We start from the raw sequence: 20,658 nt of genomic DNA on the forward strand, positions 1-20,658 counted from the left end.
AGTGGGTGAGATGATCGAAACCATATTTAACAATTTGCACATCCTTCCAGAGATGAGAAGAGTCTTGAAAGATTCTCGCCATTTATATAGAAGTGCCCAGTTTACAAGTTTAGCTTTCTGATACCCAAACCTTCTAGCTTTGACGGCGTACAAACCTGGTCCTAGTTCACCAAATGAAACTTTCTGTGGTTATCCTCCATATTACCCCAAATGAAGTTTCACATATATTTTTCAATAAGCTTGATTACTTTACTAGGTATTTGTAGGACTGGCATCAAATAAATACGAAGATGTGCGTAGGTGGATTTAACCAAAGTGATACGCCCATTAAAAGATAAAAGTCTTGGTCTTCCATAGGTCAAATTTAACTTGATACCTATGAATAAGACAGTCACAGGCTGCACAGGTGAGCTTACGATTAGAGATAGAAACGTCTAAATATTTAAGGGGAAGCTTCTAAACTCTGCAACCCAAAATTGAAGCAAGAAAATCCAAAAGTTTGTTAGAGTAAGAGATGCCCACAATTAAAGTCTTATGAAAATTTACTTTGAGGCCCAAAGCTAGTTGCCAGCATAGGAGGAATGTGCTCAAATTCTACATTTTCTCTTCATTGGCGTCACAGAAAATCAAGGTGTCATCTACATATTGCAAATGTGAAATTGTATGCCCAGATGAAGAAACTTGAAAACTTGTAAGAAGACCTGCATTTACAACATTCTTAAACATCAGGCTAAAACCTTCTGCTACTAAGGTAAAAAGAAAAGGAGATAGAGGGTCTCCTTGTCTAATGCCCCTATAAGCATGGAAGAACCCCTTAGGAGATCCGTTAATAATAACCGATAAATGGGCCGAAAAAAGACACCTCATAATTCAAGAAATCCATCTGACACCAAAACTCATTCTTCTCATAATCTCACTGAGCACTTATCATTCAACTCTGTCAAAGGCCTTCTCCATATCTAATTTAATAACTACTCCCAGCTGTTCAGAAAGATTTCTAGAGTGAATGCATTATTGGGCAATAAAAATGCTATATGTGATCATACGGTCTCTGATGAATGTTGATTGTTCACCAAAGATCACAAAAGGGATTACCAACTTTAGTGTCTATGTTAAAACTTTTGCAATAATTTTATAAAGACTAGAAAATAGGCTAATCGATCGAATATCTCAAATATCAGCAATTATATCTTTTTAAGGAATTAAAGAAATATAAGTAGAAATAATACCCTTGAAAACATTCCCAGTGGACATAAATTTCTTAATCATTAAGTAAAAATCATCATGTAGAAGATCTAAAAAACGTTGAAATAAAATAAGCGGGAAACCGTCAAGGGCCAGGGGTTTTATCCTCAGAAAGAGTAAAAATGCCAGTCTAACTTCTTCCACAATAACATCCCTTTCCTTATCAGAAACCAAGAAAGGTGGCAGTGATTTAAAAGGAACACCATCTAAGATAACCCCAATGTTAAAATCACTAGAAAAAGAAGACTCAAAATGTCGAACAATGACCTCATCACGAGCTAAAACGTTGTCTTCCGATACACCCAGTAGAGAAATAGCATAAATATCATTTTTGCCTTCTACACATATTCGCGATAGCATGAAAAAATTTGGTATTTCTGTCACCGTCCTTAAGCCATTTAACTCTTGATCTTTGTTTCCAATAAATCTTCTCCATCCTAAGGAGATCATGTAGCTTATTAAGCAGATAATTTTTATTAACAATCAATCTCATCAGATAAAACTTAGTTTTCCTGAATAAAATTTTCAATCATCTCTAAGTCCATCAAAGTAGTATCAATCTTACCTTGAAGTTGGTACTGGTTTGTTTTTTTTCAAAAGATTAGTTTGTGCTTCAAGCAAATTAGCTTCTTATGAAGATGGAAGCCAAAACTGCTCAAAACATAACAACTACCCCAAATTTAATTGATGTTATCCACAACCTCAAGCTCATCCAGCCAGTGAATATCAAAACGAAAAGGTCTAGGCCCAAATAAGATCTTCTCAGTATGAAGACAGATAGGGAGGTGATCACAATAACATCCCTTTCCATATCAGAAACCAAGAAAGGTGGCAGAGATTTAAAAGGAACACCATCTAAGATAACCCCAAGGTTAAAATCACTAGAAAAACAGACTCAAAATGTCAAACAATGGCCTCATCATGAGCTAAAACTTCACCTTACGATACACACAGTAGAGAAATAGCATAAATATCATTGTTGCCTTCTACACGCATTCGTGATAGCATGAACAAATTTGATATTTGTACCACCCTTCTTAAGCCATTTAACTCTTGATCTCTGTTTTCAATAAATTTCCTCCATCCCAAGGAGATCATGTAACTTATTAAGCATATAGTTTTTTATTAACAATCATCTCATCAGATAAAACTTGGTTTTCCTGAATAAAATTTTCAATCATGTCCAAGTCCATCAAAGTGGTATCAATCTTGCCTTGAAGTTGATACCGGTTTACTGTTTTCCAAGAGATAAGTTTGTGCTTCAGGCAAATTAGCTTCTTATGAAGATGGCAGGCAAAACTGCCCAAAACATAACAACTACCCCAAGTTTGATTGATGATATCTACAACCTCAGGCTCATCTAGCTAGTGAATATCAAAACGAAAAGGTCTAGGCCCAAATAAGACCTTCTCAGTATGAAGACAGATAGGGAGGTCATCAGAGAAAAGTTTGGTAAAAGCATTAACCTTGACCAAAGGGAATACTCTTTCTCAAGATTCTGAGACAAGAAAGCGGTCAATCTTGAACATAATTAAATTGGAAGTACAGTTCTTGGATCAACTAAACCTGTAGTAGGAAGATTTAATAAATCACTTCATAATTAAGTCATTAAATAGATGCATACGATAATTAAATTGGGAATGAATGGAGATGTCATTTGGGTGGTGCATAAGGTTAAAATTCCATCCAATGCAAACAGAAAGTCCCGAAGAGGAAATGAAAGATTTCAAACCATCCAAGAAGACACCTTTGAGGTTAGCAATATTAAGCTCATAGACATTAATAAGCACCCAACGGAAGCCCTTGACAGGACCTTCAAAAGTAATTGCCGAGAACCTATCAGATTTAAAAACATCCAAGCAAAGCAAAGATTTAAAAACCCCCAGAAAATTAAATGGCAACCACACCCTCAAAGCATATAAAACCATTATCCCACAGAGTTTTGACATCCAAAAGAAAGGGGGAAGCACATTTAGTTTCTTGCAAAATAAAAGCAAAATGTTTAAATTTAGAAATCAAGAAATTGACCTCTTTATTGCGTCGATCAGCACAGAGACCACACACATTTCAACAGCTAATCTTCATGGGCGAGATGAAGGTTCACCGGGTCCCTCGAAGCCACATCTTCATAGGGACGAAAAGAGCTGGACGAACAAGTGTTACCGCTACTAATAAAAGATGATTGGTTTTTTTCTTCGAAGTTGCACGGCCTGAAAATCACTCCACTTGAAGGAGAAGCTTAAGAGCCACGAGTAGCCACTCTAGCCGATGAGCGCATAGCTTTAAAGTCTGCCTTTAAATTGGATTTCAGTATCACCTTAAAGGCAGGTGAGGAGACCCCCAGGTCATCCGTCAGACCAAAATAAACGGACAAGGAGCACATGGAGCTTGGCTAGATTTGTCCGAGTATCATCCTTCAATTTTTTGGACATTTCTTGGACCACCTTAACCACTGCATCCATGCTTGCAAGCACCACGTCTAGAGAAGCAACGAAAGTAACACCCATGTCCTTAAACATACAATTGAAAATTTCATGGCTGGGGTTGCTTGGTAGAGTATTGGAATGCTGCTCAATCAAGCATCTGGCTGAATTTCAAGGGCCGAGCTTGAAGAGATATAGGTCAATGAATCTGAAGCTTCTGCAAGGAGTTTTACAACCATCTCCGCTAGGAAAGCTTCATCAGCCAAAGGCTCACCAATAGTTTCCACCAAAAGTGGTGATACATTCAGTTCAACCATAAATAGAGGGACCGCAACAAACTCAAGATTATCCGCCACAATTGTGGCTCCAAAAGCCACATTATAATAGGATTAGCGTAAACAACCTCATCTTCATCAATAGAATCGAAGATATCAACAATCATAGCTAGTCAATTGGCAATAGGCGATGGTGTCCCTGGAACGCCTCGCGGAAATATGAAAAGGAAGAATCCTCTGATTGAACATGGTGAAGGAAAAAAGAAGAGCGAAAAGAGGATGACCAAGAGAGAAAATGGAGCAAATGAAGAGAAGCAGGTCCCCAGATTGAAAGGGGTAAGGAGCCTAATAGGAGAGGCTGACATCATTGGGAGAGAAAAAGCATGAGAAGATGATGAAGAGACAGAGGTGGTTGAAACAGACGTGAGAAGGGGCAAGGTGGACGATGGAGGCAGTATTGGGAAAAGGTGCGGGATGGGTAGGGAGTGGCAAGAGAAAAAGGGCAAGATGGGCGGTGGAGGCAAAATTGAGGAAATGTGCGGGATGGGTAGGGCGAGTCGAGAGAGGCAGTGACGGAACAAATGGAGGCAGCTGAGCTAAAAACACAGGATAAGAGCCCAAAAGATGGGCTTTGGACGAAGAGGCAGGCCCATAACGAGGAGGCTTAGGTGCGGCACCCAAAAAGGTAGACAAAGAGGGGTCAGAAACAGAATCAGAGAGTAAACGCTTATTTCGTTTATTTTTCAAATTAGCTGACGGTTTCAAGGAATGAAAGTCCAAAAAATCCTCCACAAAATAACTGCCAGTAGGCTTCCAAATTTTAACTTGTTTGGTGGAGGAGGAAGAAGATCTAAGCGATTCAACCTCAAATCTATTGCCACATGGCCTTGCCAATCTGGGGTTCAACCGATGAGGACCATGTTTTTCCAATGGAGGTCGAGCCTTAGCAGGTCCAAGAATAGCTCCAAGAGGTTGAACAAGGGGTCTAGCTTTAGGCTTTCTAAGAACCTCAACCCAAGAGCGGTCTTCCTTGCCAACAGAAACTTCAAGAGGGACCATAGTCGGAGGGTTGGCAGTCTTCAAACCGTCATTGGTGACATCAATGATAAAAGGTATGAACCAACAAAAATGTTGATTGATGAGGGAGTCAGGGCCTTGGCACATCTAAGAATATTGATTTTAATAAAAGAGAGATTATGACCCACAATGCATTCCCTGTCAATGTCAATAAAAACACCCACCAAATTAGTTAGATGTTGAAAGATTCCCATATTCCAAGCATGGAGAGGGATACCTTTGACCGAACAAGGGAAGCATGGAGTGATATTAACGTGATCCCGCAGTTTCCAAGAATCCACCGATAAGAGTTTATTTTGCACACACCATGTGATGCGAATAAGGAGGACTTTACAAATGTCATCAGCAGAGGAAAGAGAAAAAACGATCATATTTCTCCCAAAAGAACTGACCACAGGGGAGTAAGGTAGATTCCAAGCTCTCTTAGCCCAAGAGCTAAAACCCCAAATATCAGTAGAGGGTGGGGAAAAAAACCGATAACAAGAAGAGCAATGGCTTTAAGAGATTCAAAAAGAAAGGAAGGAGGTAATAGAAAGGCTTGGGAGATGAAAATCCATCTAGAGTCAGGGAGCTTCACGAATCATCCATGGATGGCTACCTTCCCTTGAGCATCACTCCTTCTCTCACTTTCTCTCTCTAAGGCTTGTTCGACCATGCAACTATCGTTGGATCGCTCCAACGATTGCCTCAGTGCAAAGGTTCTTGAGTAAGGAGTTAATGGCATGCAAAGGAATGATCAGTTAGGGGAGTATGTAAAATGGTATGTCGGACCACACCACACATTTATTTCACACCTCCAACACCAAATTGAAAGATTTGTAAAGGCTTTTTCAAATTGTCCCTAATTTAATGAACACGAATATACGCACGCAAACACTCACACATAGAAACTACTATTAGGTTGGCATTGGATTCCTGTAGTCATCTCGGTTGGCTTCTCAGCTATTGGATCTAGATCGGGTTGTCGAGAGTGCATATCAGTTAATTCAATTTCAATTTTTTTACGCATTGAATTGACTTCAAATTTAGGGTGTGTATACTTATCACCCTTTCTTGAACGTATATGGCCTTTCGAGGCCTCAATACCATTATACTCATACTCGCTTATGGCTACAATGCACAAACGTGCACCCGAAAGGGGCTCAATTTTGGGTGACCTACCCAGCCTATGCAGTCTAAGGCCCCGGATGTGGGGATTTGGCTCAAGGCCCATGTAGGTACTAATGACGATTTGCGGTTATCACTTGTCTAGGTCAAAGATGTTCTCATGGTTTGGCCAAAGGGTAGAGAGGAACCTTCACACGGGAGACTGCGTGTACGGACAAGGGCTAAAGCTTGACCATCATCTGCCCACAGCACGTGCATATCACAATTGCAACTTGAGAAGCCTCCTTCTCTATGGAAGTTCTCGAGAAGGCTGTGCAAATGTGCATGAGAGAGGAAACCCCTCCTCTAAGTGTGTTATTTGATTTGTCCTCGGGGGTGCAATTAAAATCCATTTTAGAATATGGAATCTTACCATCTATTGTTCAAAGTTGACAGATAAAACATGAATCCTTGTGTAAAATTGTGGATCATGGGTATGTTAAGTAGATCCGAGAAAGTGGTGATGGCTTTCATGTTAAGTCGAGTGAAATGTCCTGGCAGTATGTTTTTCGAGCCCTAGGTACCTGATTTCTCTCCATAGTTTTTTAGACTCCCAAAGCTCCAAAACCTTTTGAAAAACATATAAGTAATTTTTAGGGATTTTTAGAAATTTTAAATAATTTTTTGAGTCCAAAATAGCCTAACAAACTTGGTTTAATTAAATACCAAATAAAAACACTTGACACACATATGGCCCAAGTGGCCAGTGACCACATATGTATTCAAGATGTCCACCACGTGGGGTCCACATGGTTCTAGCATCAGCCTTGACATGAACCATAGAGCAGCCCATTAGTTTTGTCCGTGCTTGGTCATACACTTATCGTGTGTATGATGTTTAAAAGGTAAGGGGACCACTTAACACATGTGAAAAAGATACTTTTTCTTTAAGGGGGAATTTGTTATATTTATCTAACAATTTTGTAATTTTAGCCTCCAAAGTGATACATATCACATAGGCAATGATCCACGTAGATGACATAAGGCTTGTTTTTATTGTTCAAATACATGGGAGGCCATGTAAATTGATTAAGTTCAAGGGAATATATGTGTCACATTTAAACTAGAACCAATACGAGGCATCCAAAATGAGAGAGTGCCGAAACCCCTAAACTATTGTGATACGTCTTTGGGCAAAGATGTCTTCTCTAGAGATATCGGTCCCTTCTAAGCAGGGATAGCAATGGAACCGGACCCAACTCGGGACCCAAGGGGTAGACCCGATCAGGGTCTAGTTATGGATTCAAAAATTAGATCCGATGGGTTGGATCTAGGTCTAAATCTTGGACCTGAACACTATTCAAGTCCAGATCCATGATAATATTTTTGGATCCTAATATATGAAATATAATTAAATACATAGATAGTTTAAAATTATTGGGACGGGTCCGGGTCTAGATATATATCCCACATTATACGGGTCTGGTGAAGTTAGATCCGATCAAGTATGGGTCCGGGTCATATATCATTTTTCGGGTCCAAGTCCGACTTGATCTGACCTAACCCCTTGCCACCCTTACTTCTAAGGGAATGGGGTAGGGGCATCAGTGAATGGGTGCGAATGCCTCACTATGACGTCTCACCCTTCATTTCCACTTTTAACATTAAAAAAAAAAAATAATAATAATAATAATAAGATATTGGTTCCTTTTAAGAAATAGAGCTTTCTACATAAAATGTGAAAATGAGATTTTTCCAACATACATTCACTCCCTCGCATAATGTTACAAAAATTTGGACGTGGTCAAGTAGGGTCTGTGAAGTTTTAACTATTGGAGGTATATGAAAAAAATTGAAAAGAGGTCTTCTTATTTTTAGATACGTGAATGCACTATGGTAAGATAACGTTTGTTCCTTATTGATAATAATCAGCGTGCATAAAGTTCTTTGGACAAATTTGCACACAAAATACTTGAAAATAAAAATAAAAAAACTTGTATGTCCAATGCATGAATAGCAAAATCACAGTAGCACCAGAATTGCCTTTCTTTTAAAGAGAGAATGCGTTGAGAAGGAAGAGATTCTTTTAGAGAGAGAATGCGTTGAGAAGGAAGAGAGTGTGTAAACGTGTATTTTACAAGTAAAATGAGACTGCTTACACTTTATAAATGTCTTAACGATTTTGATACAAATCCAACATGTTTGTCATCCTCGCACATATGCATCCCTGACATGGCTAAGCGATGTGATGCTTAGTCGTGCACTCACGCGATATTGTGATCCAACATCCATCATAACCGGATCCAGGTCCGGGAAAGTTTCGGGACCCGACGGATCGAGTCTACATCCAAAAGACTAGATCTGACCCGGTCATGTCCAGGTTTGAGTCGATTCAACCCAACGCAACCTGGTATATACAAGTATAAAATACAGTGCGTGTTTGCATGTGTGATGTGTGGGCCCAACCTGGCCGGTGGGTTAGGTCCGGATCCCAATGACTTGGACCCAACCCGTCGAGTCTGGGTAAATGTTATACCTAGTCGGTTCAGGGCCAATCCCCCTACCCAACCTGTTGCCACCCCTAGTCCATCACCGGTTGTCGTAATTTTGCCAACGAGAAACTGTGCAACAACGTGATGCCGTGTAGACAGCTTTGGTTAGTGACCCCAAAAAGTAAGCGAGGTTAGTGACCCCAAAAAGTAAGCGAACTTGCAATGAACTGAATCAAGAAGAGCAGTGGGTTTTAATCCCACGTTGGGGAGCGAAGAAGAGAATTGAAAATAAATAAATATTTAAATTCAAAGATGAGAATAAAAAAATGATTTGGAAGCCCTAAACCATCTAAGTAAGACGCACCGTATCATGTTTACTATTACCAAATCCAATTTTTTTACTATTTCCAAATCCAATTTTTCTTATGTTCATACATCTTAAAATCAAGATGATTGATTTGAGATTTTTTGAACATGAAACCGACATGCGCAGTAATTTGATGGTTTGGAGCCTCACCCTTGTATAAAATTTTTCCATATTTCAATTGTGTTCTACAAACCAAGCGGCAAGAAAACTCATTTTAGAGCAAGTAGCCTACAATCCAACGGACAAGAAAGCTCATGTTGTAGCACGTGATATGTATGCAAATGAGCGGACAAGTGCTCCACACGACACGTGCTCCTACATCAGCCTTCCCGTCCCTTGTTTGTAGTGCATAATAAAAGAGAGTATTATCATATTTAAGCACGACTCTTCTTTCCCCAATGACGGACTAAAAAACCTCCATTCTTTCTATATTAATACAAACTTGCACTTCTCAAAAACTACGATAAAATGACATTATTTCGATATAACAGCCAATACTATTCCATGGAAAAATACTGACAGGTAAAACCCTATTTGGAGGTAATTTTGAGGACCCCAAATTTTGTAACCTCAAACCTAGCGACTAACTGCAAAAAAGAAAATTTCATACGGATTCCATGTGCCAAGAAAAAGAAAAATGTATTGATATCTTCCTAAAAACGAGAATGTCTTAAAGTTGAAAAAAGAAACACCTCTCCTGCCCCCATCCCCCAACAAAAAATCAGATCTAAGGTTCAGGAACTCCAAAATCCAACTTTTTATTTAAATTACTGACATGTTGGTTCTAGAAAGAATCCCAAAGTTGCACATCGAAATTTCATTTCAAGTAGGCTTTTGCTCGAGTTACAAAGTGTACACCATACACGCTCATCATATGTCATTAATTTTTTATCAGAATTCTCAACAAAGTTCTGTTTTTCTTCTATGGTTTTAAATACTGACTATTAGACATTAGATATCCCTATAGATCTCTATGAGATGAAGAATAGAACAAACTGGAAAGCACAAAGAATGCATACATTGATTGAAAGAACAATGTAAATTCAATCAGAATATCACAACACACCAAATATGTTAAAAACTTAATAGACAGACATCCATCAATACTGATGTAAATTCAATCAGAATATCACAACACACCAGTATGTGAAAAACTTAATAGACAGACATTCATCAGAGCTGGCCATCTAGTGTGGCTCAATTGCCAACATAAAACCTCCTACCATAATAATTTAACAACAACAAATTTGGTGACACCAATCCATTTGGAGGACGAAATTTATTGTGAATGAATATCACCAAGATGCAAAATTGATTTTTCAAACGTATGACATAACAAAGATGCACGCCAAAGAGGAGAGGTAATCCAGGAATCAGTGACTCAATAAGTATGGAGTTCTTCTCATCTTTTCACCAAGGAAATCAGCTAAACATGATAATTCGTTTAGGAATCTCAAAATGAAAGAGAAAAACACGAGTACAAAAAGGTCAAACCTGCAACTGAAAGAAGGCTAGGAACCCCAAAGCAATAAGAGAGGTCAAAACATTGGAACAGTCTCTCTCTGCTAGTTTGACCTCCCAAGATCTCTTGGGACAAAATAGAACTTGCCAACGACATGGAGAATGGCAACAAAAGCAATGAAACCTATGCTCATTACGAGGACGACAGTGGGGCTGATCTTGAGACCAGGGGCATCATCTGTGTAAAATTGCAACATTGTGTTGCCACCTGCTGCGGCTGCCCCAGACCCAGTACCACTGCCTCCAGCCCGACGTCTTCGTAAGTTCGCTGTTGCCGCAGCACTGCCTCTTGGAGGAGCCCCACCATTCGCCACCATTTTGCCTGAAAATTTCAGCACAAAATCAATAAGCAATGTGCTACTCTCTCTCTCTAACACACACACAAATGACTCGAAATTGTTCTTTGTTAATAGTAAAATACTCACACATACGGTAGCGGAAGCCTTAAGCAATGAATGTTTTAGTCATGACTGAGGAAGAAAAGTTAGCCATAGTTGAGCAAAAACCAACAAGCAACTGCATAACGAAAGACCTACATCTAGAACATAATGATAAAAGGTGTCCCTTGTGAAAGGTTTCTCAGGATATAATCATTAGTTTCAACAAAATGATGCCGTGCCCAAAAGTTTGATCTCGATATGGTCATCAGTTGCGACAAGATAATGTTTTTCTATTTGAAAACAAAATCCACATGGCAGGCCCTGGACTCTTTCACACTTTGGGCCGAAAATATCACTGAGCTAATGATTCAATCCTTGACCCTCTCTAAAGATAAGCTATTGCCTTAAAAAACCCTGCCCATTCCATTCTAACCAATGTTTTAAAACCCAAATTGGGAGACTCGATGGGTCATCCACTTGACCAATGTGGATCGCTGATCGAGGCTAGATCAGACTCCTTCTCCAGTATGATAATCGACTTGAAAACAATTAAACAATATTTCAATTTGAAAGAAACTAAATATTGAAAGGAACAATAAAAAATGAAATGGGTGGGAATTGGCTGATCTAGATCATAGGATTTCCTGATAAACTCGCCCAATTCTCTAATAGAATTAGGTGAATCCAGTAATTTAAAAATCATGGTCTAGATGGGGTATCGTCCAATCTAGACCAAGAGTCAACTAGATTGAACCAATCCTAAGAAAAAATCAGTACCGGCCCAGTGCCCCTGACAACACCTGCTTTTATTTTATTTTTTCCTCTTTTTTTTAGCTTTTCTAATGCTTTCTTAGGTATCTTAGTAAGTGACAAAACATAAACCCCTCTCTAAATTTTTCTTTTTTATTTTTCTAGATCGTCAATTCAGACCAATATGGATCACGGCCATCTGACACAGGATTAGTGAGGTGGACCACCGATCCGTTTCTTTCAAACATTAAGGCATGCCCAATGTTTAAAAACCCCCTGATCTGGATAGAGAACTGCCTATCCAGATCGGGAATCAATCCTAGAGGAACCAATTCCCGATTAGAACCGAGAATTGGTCTGATTCACGCCAACTCACCCAGTCCACTTAGGCAACCAGGGATTCATATCGACTGAATCACATGAATCCCTAATAATGTATTTTTTATCAATAGTTTTTTTTTTTTTTTTTTTCATTTTTTTTGGGTTTTTAATTGACTGATTCTCACATAAGAGAATTGGTTGAATAAGTGTTTAAAAAACCATTGATACAGATCGAAACTGCACAATCTAAATCGGTTTTAAGGGAGTCGGGCCGGTTCCCGCAATATATCGGGAATTGAGCGGTTCCAGGTAGGAACTAGCCAGTTCCCTATAAGAACTGGTCGGTTCCCTGACAGAATCGTTGGTTCATACAGAGAACCGGTCAATCAGACCTTATTTTTATTATTTTCAGTTTTTATTTTCTCAAATGTTGATTTTATTCATTTTTCTTATCTATCATAAATTTTAATTTTATTAATTTTTCAAATTTTTTATTTAACAAATGCCCTACACATCTATGTGGATGACCCCTCAACCATTTGGTGTGATGGGGTGAGGATGCCTAAATATTACAAGGAATGCCTCCAATTTTTCCCCTAAATCCACGATGTGAGTTAAAACTTATTAGGGTGCAAACTTACATCTCCAGCAACATATGCACATTACAAGTTTTGTCTCACATCGGGGATGTGGGGGAAAAGTTGGGGGCATTTCTTATATAAAAGACCACCGACATTTAAGCATCTTCACCCCATTGCAAAAAATAGTAGTGGGGCCATTCCTATATATATGTTGGGCCCTTGGTAAATAAAGTTTTTTGAAAAATAATAACCTTTTAAAATTTATAACAAATAATGAAATTGAATAAAATAAAAAATTGAGAAAAATAAAAAATTGAAGAAAGTAATAAAAATAGGGCCTGATTTGCCAATCCCCAAATGGGTATCAACGGTTCTGTTAAAGAACCGATCGGTTCTTACAAGGAAAAGGCCGGTCCCTATCAGGAACCACCTCGTTCCTGATATATTGCAAGAACCGGTCAAGCTCCCCTAAAAAGCGAGCAGATTAAGCGATTCCAATCCAGATCGGCTTTTCTTTTTAAACACTAACTCAGCCAATTCTCTGGAGCAAGATCGATCAATTAAAAGTGAAAAAAATGAAAAATGAAAAAGGAAAATTCAATAAAAAAAATAGTGTCAGGAATCGAGTGATCCGATCAATCAGAAACCCCCAATTCCCCAATTCCCATACAATTCCCTTTGGGAATTGGGTGAACTAGCGTGAACCAGACCAATTCCCAATTCCAATTGAGAATCGGTTCATCTGGGACCGATTCTCGACCTAGATCGGCTATTCTCAATCTGGATAAGAAGTTTGTTAAACTTCGGATTCACCCTATTGTATAAAAGAAATGAACATTTTGTCCATCCCACCATCTTGTTGTCAAGCCGCCAGATTGTTGATCTAGATTGGCCCAAATCGAGGATCTAGAAAAAGTAAAAAATAAAAAAATAAGAGTTTATATGTTGTCATTTACTAAGATGCCAAAGAAAACATTAGAAAAGTTAAAAAGAAAAAAATATAAAATAAGAGATCTTAGAGGAGCACCAGGCCGGTACTGATTCCTTCTCGAAAATGGATCATCCCGGCCAATTCTCGGTCCAAATCAAACGATTCTTCATCCAGAACATGATTTTTTAAATCAATAAACTCACTCATTTCTGTCAAAGAATTGAGCGAGTCTATCAGGAAACCATGTAATCCAAATCAGCCAGTTCCCACCCATTTCATTTTTTATTGTTCTTTTCAACTTTTCAATTTTTCAATTTTCAAATTGAAATTATTATTTAATTATTTTCAGATCAATGCTCCTACTGGAGATTCAATCCGATCAAGCCTAGATCGGCGATCCAAAACAGTCCAACAAGTGATAGATCCGGGTTTCAACACATTGATTAGAGCTGAATGCGTAGGGTTTTTGAAGGAATTAGCTTGGCTTTAGATAGGGTCAAGAATGGACTCATTGCCTCAGTGATATTTGGGCCCAAAAGAGTCCAAGGCATGACCATGGTGGATCTTCCTTTCAAATGGAAACAAATCAAGATCAAACCTTTGGAATGTGGCCTCATAATGGGGAGGTGAAACTAAACTTCAATGGTTTCCTTGGGAAATGGGAGTGAGATAGGAGGCAATTCAAGGTTCTGAAGTAGGGTACCGCGAAAGGCTAGAAGATCCTTATGGCAGGGAGCACAGCCTATACAATGCATAATGCATATCCAAGGGATTTTGATCCAACCTTTTGGGGATCTTGATCCCAACCTTCTGAGGATTACACTCCCAACCTTTTGGGACAGTGCGGGAAATTAAGATCATTATTTAATTTTACAACTTCCACTACAAATAATAATTGAACAGTGTATTCTTGAGAAATAGATGTTTTTAAGACTACAATGTTTAATTCTTGCAAACATCAAACATCATAATCTTCAAAAGATTGGATTGCTCCCAACCTTTTAAGATCTCTTTCCCCTAATAGTAGGAATCGAGATCCAAAAATTTAATAATCAATAGCCCCTGAAAATCCCTTTTTAGGAGTCCTAAAGGGAGATTCTAAAATGGAATTGCCACATGGGTTGAGGAATCCCAATGATCATGAGCCCAATAGGAATTGGGGGGGACTCTTCGGAGACAACTCATCTCAGATCATGTGATCCCTAAACTTCTTGTAGAAGACGACAAGCAGCTGTTATTTCATGGGCTTCCAGAACATCTCTTGCCCATGGAGACTCAAGGTCATCTTCAACCAATTTTTTGATGTCATTAAACCAATATATGCTGCCTTAGATAAGATGAGAGATTCTGAAAACCAATCCCCTCAAAGCCGATTCGGGCAATTTCGATCCGGATAGCCTTTTTTTTTAATACTGGTACGAACCAAATAAAGCCTGGATTCTTGATGATAACCAAGCCTTGTTAACTATAGCTGGTTGGGCTGAATTGAGGTTGTGAACTTGGCGAAATGAGGAGACAAAAAGGACCTAGAGGTGTTCAAGGTGTGTAACATAGTATCTCTACCAGAGCAGGAGACTATAGAGCATTCCTGAGAGATAATAAGGAACTAAACTCATATATTTCAGGGTCCAAAAGCCTCCCCCTCAAAGTGGAGGATGAAATCACCTATCTTTCAATGACTTTGAAGGGTTGTCCAACTGCAGCCTCCTGGATACTTCCAGTAGAGAATAGCCTCGGGTAAAGTGATTCCAAGGAGGAGGGGTGGACCCAAAGGTCTTTTCACAGCATGATTTCACACCCATTTTGGCCCTAAACCCATATGTTGTTAATGGAATTCAGGTCACCAAGGCTATGGCCTTCCAAGCATTTGAGGCATTGAGATTTTCTCGACCATGGGGGAGCAACCTGAGCTAACACGCCCGTATATGTGACGGATCATTTGCTACCACAAATGGCCCTCTTTGTTCGAGAAACACCACCACCACTTCCTCAAGAGTGCTGAGTTACGCTACCTCACTTTCCTTATTCCCAGCCCTCCATATTTCTAAGGAGTACAAATAATGTCCCACTTTACTAGGTGGAAATTTCGGGCACCCACCGTACCACACCACAAAGAATATCGTCAATCTCTCTAACCTATTAATCAAAGACATCGGCATCCTATAGAGGGGCAACTGGAAAACAGGAATCTTAGAGCGAGTCACTTTGATGAAAGTGACTATGTTGTTTAAGAAACGACAGCAGCAGTTCCAAGCTGCAAGTCTCCTGCCGACCACTCTGTGACTCCTCCCATTGGACTTCACGATGTCTTCCACAACAAATAGGGAAGCCTATGTACTGGCACTGAAGGGAATCCGTAGTAGAACCCAGTCTTTTTGCTACCATCGATGCCTCACTCTGGCGCTATCCCAGCAAGCTTCTTGGTTTTGGCCACGGTCACCTTAAAAGCAATTAAAACTCAAACTGAAAAGAAGGAATGTCACATTGAGGTTCAAATCCTTGGTTAGTACCAAACAAAAGAAGGCAGGTCACATTTTAAGATTCTTGACAATTAAATTAACAATCCAGATGCCGCATATAATCAAAACAAAAACAATTTCAAAGAGATAGGTGTCAAGCCAATGAGCATCACATGGATTTGAGATTATATATTACTTTCTTCATTATTTCAAACCAAGAAGAACATTGGCTGGATTAATAATAGTTCAGATATTGTTAGTTACTAGCTTAGGGCTCCCTTTCTCCATATAGGCATGGTCCATGCATTTACTCAAATGAGACTGCCGAAGTGGACCTTCCATATCAATGCATTAGTGTTGCAATGTCAAAAGATAAGCCTCCACTTTAACTAGTAAGCTCCATGCTCATGAGGATTACCTCCAAACATCAGGTAACAATTTCCATACATAGCACATTGCCGTTAAATCCTAAAAGGATCTTCTGTTGAAAAATTCAGCAAGAAACAGTACCACAAGATACAAAATTGAAAACATTGAGGCTAACAATGCACTTCAAGCAACATTGTCCCACTCAAAAGAGCAATCAGCTGGATTAGAGATTCAGAGATGGCATGGATGCTAGCATTAAAGTAAAATTAAGAAAAGGTTCTTTACACACACAAGCATGAAAGAAATAAAAGGATAAAGAGGAAAGTAAAGTAATATTTTGAAGCAAAGAATTGAACTGGTTTAATATTTGCATGGTCAGGTTGTGTAAAGCATTAGGCTATCAAGCACTAAATATAGGTCCCAGAAGAGATGAATCAGCATAAAATCAAAGCCAAATTCTTCTTATGAGGAGGACCATAATGATTATGGGTTCAACTCTTTCCACCTACTTTGGAGCAGCATACTTCGGGAAGACGTAAAAGTTCAACTAACTTCCCAAGATGAGATTGTTTATGAACTCTTGTTGTTAGATACCTGTTTACTAAAATTTTGTTATTGGTAATGACAATGTCTATTAAGGGAACAAGCAGAAATTAACCATGTTCTAGGGGAAGCCAACAAATGAGGAAGATTCCCTGGCCAAAGAGGGGGTTTTAAGAGTACATCTAATGTTAAGGGATTCTATCCCCTCAAAATCAATGTTATTAAGACCAAACCAGATTGTCTGATTGGTTGGACTGATAACTAGTCCTGTCAGATCACCAACCAAAAATTGTCCAAAGCATGTCAAAAACAGGCCTGAACCAACTGTCTCTATCAGTTGAACCAAATGGTTCAAACTGGTTTGAACAGTTTTTTATACTTTTTATTCGTATTTCGCAGAACAATGCAAGTCCAAAGATTTGGACCGGACTGGTGTACACGCCCCTTTTATGATGGGTATGGTCCTAATAACATTGCTCTGAATGTGTATACGGCGCTGTTTGCCTGTGCCTTTCCCAACTTGATGCATGCCCAATTAAAAAATTTATTGTGAAGTCAATCATCTAAAACAACAAGAAGCATAGAAAGAGTCTATAGAAAGTAGGAGTGCATTTAAAAGCAAGATCGTGTGGGGCAAATTGGAATCCAACAATAGTGAGGGGTAAATCGAACCCAACAACAGTGTGGTTAAGACTATATGATTAAATGGCACATATCTAGGTTTAGGAATTTCACTGAAGTTCCATAAAATCCCTACTAGAAAGAGAACGATCAAATCATAGAAACAAAGAAAATTCCAAGAATTTCGTAAGTTTTAAAAGGGGCCTTTTACTCCCAATTGCAAAGTAAAATCACAATATGCGTGCAAAGGAAAATCTCCTTAAATGAAATTCTCATGTCAATTATAAATTAAAATCAAAGTTTAGAAACTCGGCTCAGGCTCAAGACTAGGCCCTTGCCTGAGCCGAGTATCTCAGGCGAGTCCTAGGGGACTCACTCAAGTAGTGTATGAGCATTAAAAAGGCTCAACTAAGAAATAATTTAATATTTGATAAAAATTAAAAAGGGTAAAGCAAATTAAAAGGAATTCAAATTCTATAAAAGATCGAAAATTTGCATAAAAGATGGAACATGGAAGAATTTGATTTATAGCTCAGAAGAATTTGAAAAATATAGATTGTAATAAGAAAATTTCACAAATCATGATAAGAAACCAAACAAAGCATATGAAAATACATTTATACAGCATTGATTAGTGATTAAGTAATATTAATTGTAGAGAAATAATAGAATTTCTATAACCCTGAGTTTGTAGATACAAACTTGCCTCAGCACCCTAACAAGGCAGGCCAAGTCCGAGTGGACCTGCCAGGTCTCAAAACACTGATTAAAACAACATACAACAACAATTCTTCGGCAGAGAACTGGCACAAACAATCCATCGCATGATCCGAGCCCTTCTTTAACTAAACTCAGGAATTAAACAACAGACTATAATTAAAAAGAGAATTACATACTAAAAATATGTATCAATTTGGAGGCAACAAACACTAGCATAATATGCCATTTCAAAAAAAAAAAAACACTAGCATGATATAAAGTGTCCATTGCGCCCCTAAAAATCATCATACAACATGTTCAAGAGTCAAGACCAAAATCCACACTGCATATCTTTGAAACGTTCATCCCTAAGATAGGATATTATAATGCTTAAAATGAGAAATCTATATTAAGCATGAACAAGCACATCTACCATTTCTATAATTTATTTTCCAGCATTTTGCACTGTTTATTAGGAGGAAAACCCATCAATAAAGCACAAAAACGTATAAGAAATTCTGGTTAAATAAATCCTTACAGTAGCCCCAAATGCACCATAATTTGCGCAATAATCTAACTTAACTGCTCAGAAACTCCATAGAGCAAAAATCGGAGGATCAAAGTGAGAAACATAAGCAACAAAACACGCAAAAACAATCGAGATTCATGTGAAATCAAGTAAATATTGATTAATAGATACAGATTTAAAGGAAATGAGACCTTAAACCCTATTAATCTAATGAAGTAGATGAAGTACAGATCTTGAAAAGATGAAAAACATGCCATACTTACAGAAAAAGATCCTACCCGAGACACTAGGGTTTTTTGTACATCAACCTAACAGATCGCCCTTGAGGAAGCTCAGGATGTTAATGGCGGCTAATTGATTTATTTCTTCTACACCCCACGGGACTCCGTGTGTAATTATTATATTCTATGGTATATGGTACACGTGTCGTGTAGTTGTCTTTTCGGAAGACCCTACTATATACACGTCGACTCGTATAACAGGACGTGAGACCCGAATGAGTTATTCGAGCTCGGCCAGCCGGGCCGAGTACGTGGATGAAATCGTGGATAAAATCGGGCTAATTAAGAAAAGGAACAGAGTGCGGTTTGTATAGAGCCTAGGTCCTAAACAATCAAATTAGAGCCTACCTTCAAATAGTATCGAGAAATGTGGTTTTAATATTGAAAAATCTCAATGATAACTTTAAAGTATATTTTCATTTTTATATGAAAACTTGAAAATATTTGACAGTCCAATAATGCGTTACAAAATACACTATTTCTAAAACTTGAAATCCATTTTTTTCTAATGTCCATACATCTTGATGTCGAGATGATCAATTTGAAGATATTTGGGCATCAAACAACTTCTTCTAATTAAATTTTTGAGGTAGGCTCAAATTTGATTGTTTAGACCCTCGGCTCTATATAAACTTTTCCCAAAGGAAAATGCTATGATAGAGTTGCGGAATATCAAAAGGGATCGTGTACAGTGAGGCCATTTACCTTTTATACAAGGAAGTAACAATTACTTGCAACCATCCAATGTGAAATTTGATAGCTTGAGTGTATCATAAAGTTCAAAAAAATTTCTTTTAAAGTTTGAGCTTAGTCAATGGAATAAATACAATCACCCAATTTCACATCCAATGGTCAAGATCAATTGTGACTACCTTGTACTAAAGGTAAATAGTCTCATTACATACTTTTCCATATCAAAATGAGTAAAAGCATCACTTCAAAATCTTTTTTTTTTTTTGACAAATGTCACAAAATTTATTAGTAACAAAAAATTACATTGTCAAATTACATCATTTAAAACAATCAAAAAAGGCAACGAACCACCAGATTACGCAAGATCATCTGCTCAATCATTGGCCTCTCTATACACATGAAACAAAATAATCCTCGGCACAGCCAAGTCCAAGATCTCATTCCATATAGAGTTTAATTCCCATGGCACCCTTTGTTCCTTAGGGCACCACTTAATAACATTCATAAAATCCCCTTCCAACATGCAACACTCTCCCAAATTTTTACTCTTGAAAAGCTTCAATCCATGATATAGTGATAAAATTTCAGCATGATCCACAGTAGCAATACCAATGGATCCTGCATAGGTGAAGATCGATGCCCCTCTCCAATATCTCAAAACCCTTCTTATACTTGCTGGCCCAAGATTGCTTGCTTAACTCCCATCGAAGTTTAGTTTGTACCAACCTAGGTGCGATGGAACCCAAATACTTCGTGGCATGCTTATCACCAAGCCCATTTTGAACAAATTTGGTAAATTTAGTGAGACATACACAGTCGCTCCCCACCCTTCTTTTGTAATAGATAGTATATTATTGAGCACTCTATCAAATGGTAAAACAACTCCTTCGAAGGTTCGTCTGTTACGTTATTTCCAAAGTTCTCACATAGTCTTCTCCTCTGGCAATCTTCCACAAAATACTACTTTCGGTAGATTTTGGAAGGCCAATTGTGTAACAATCCCCACAACATTCTC

The 20,658-nt window shown here is 38.4% G+C and overlaps 1 protein-coding gene and 2 long non-coding RNA genes across 5 annotated transcripts; 1 reads left to right on the forward strand and 2 right to left on the reverse strand.

Moving 5' to 3' along the window:
- Positions 1-259: 259 nt before the first annotated feature.
- On the reverse strand, positions 260-3,406 carry LOC148781945 (uncharacterized). The gene is made up of 2 exons (XR_016055927.1): positions 3,274-3,406; positions 260-701 (listed from the first exon to the last, which is right to left on the reverse strand). It is a non-coding gene; the product is annotated as an uncharacterized LOC148781945 (long non-coding RNA).
- A 1,879-nt stretch (positions 3,407-5,285) lies between these two features.
- LOC148781946 (uncharacterized) lies at positions 5,286-6,595 on the forward strand. Its single transcript, XR_016055929.1, has 2 exons — positions 5,286-5,780; positions 6,273-6,595. It is a non-coding gene; the product is annotated as an uncharacterized LOC148781946 (long non-coding RNA).
- A 3,747-nt stretch (positions 6,596-10,342) lies between these two features.
- LOC105421373 (protein transport protein Sec61 subunit beta-like) lies at positions 10,343-19,054 on the reverse strand. 3 transcript variants are annotated; one of them, XM_088867400.1, is made up of 3 exons: positions 18,933-19,054; positions 10,912-10,956; positions 10,343-10,808 (listed from the first exon to the last, which is right to left on the reverse strand). In XM_088867400.1, exons 2-3 carry the CDS (start codon positions 10,913-10,915, stop codon positions 10,531-10,533), a joined length of 282 nt encoding a protein of 93 aa, XP_088723526.1. In that variant the 5' UTR covers positions 10,916-10,956; positions 18,933-19,054; the 3' UTR covers positions 10,343-10,530. The 3 variants fall into 3 exon arrangements, with proteins under 3 accessions (XP_088723526.1, XP_088723528.1, XP_088723527.1); XM_088867402.1 differs by lacking the exon at positions 10,912-10,956 and having other exon boundaries at positions 18,948-19,054; XM_088867401.1 differs by lacking the exon at positions 10,912-10,956.
- Positions 19,055-20,658: the final 1,604 nt, after the last annotated feature.

The sequence above is a fragment of the Amborella trichopoda genome, chromosome 5 (assembly GCF_054954075.1).
Source record: "Amborella trichopoda isolate Santa Cruz 75 chromosome 5, AtrichopodaSantaCruz75HAP2 v2.0, whole genome shotgun sequence".
NCBI lineage: Eukaryota > Viridiplantae > Streptophyta > Magnoliopsida > Amborellales > Amborellaceae > Amborella > Amborella trichopoda.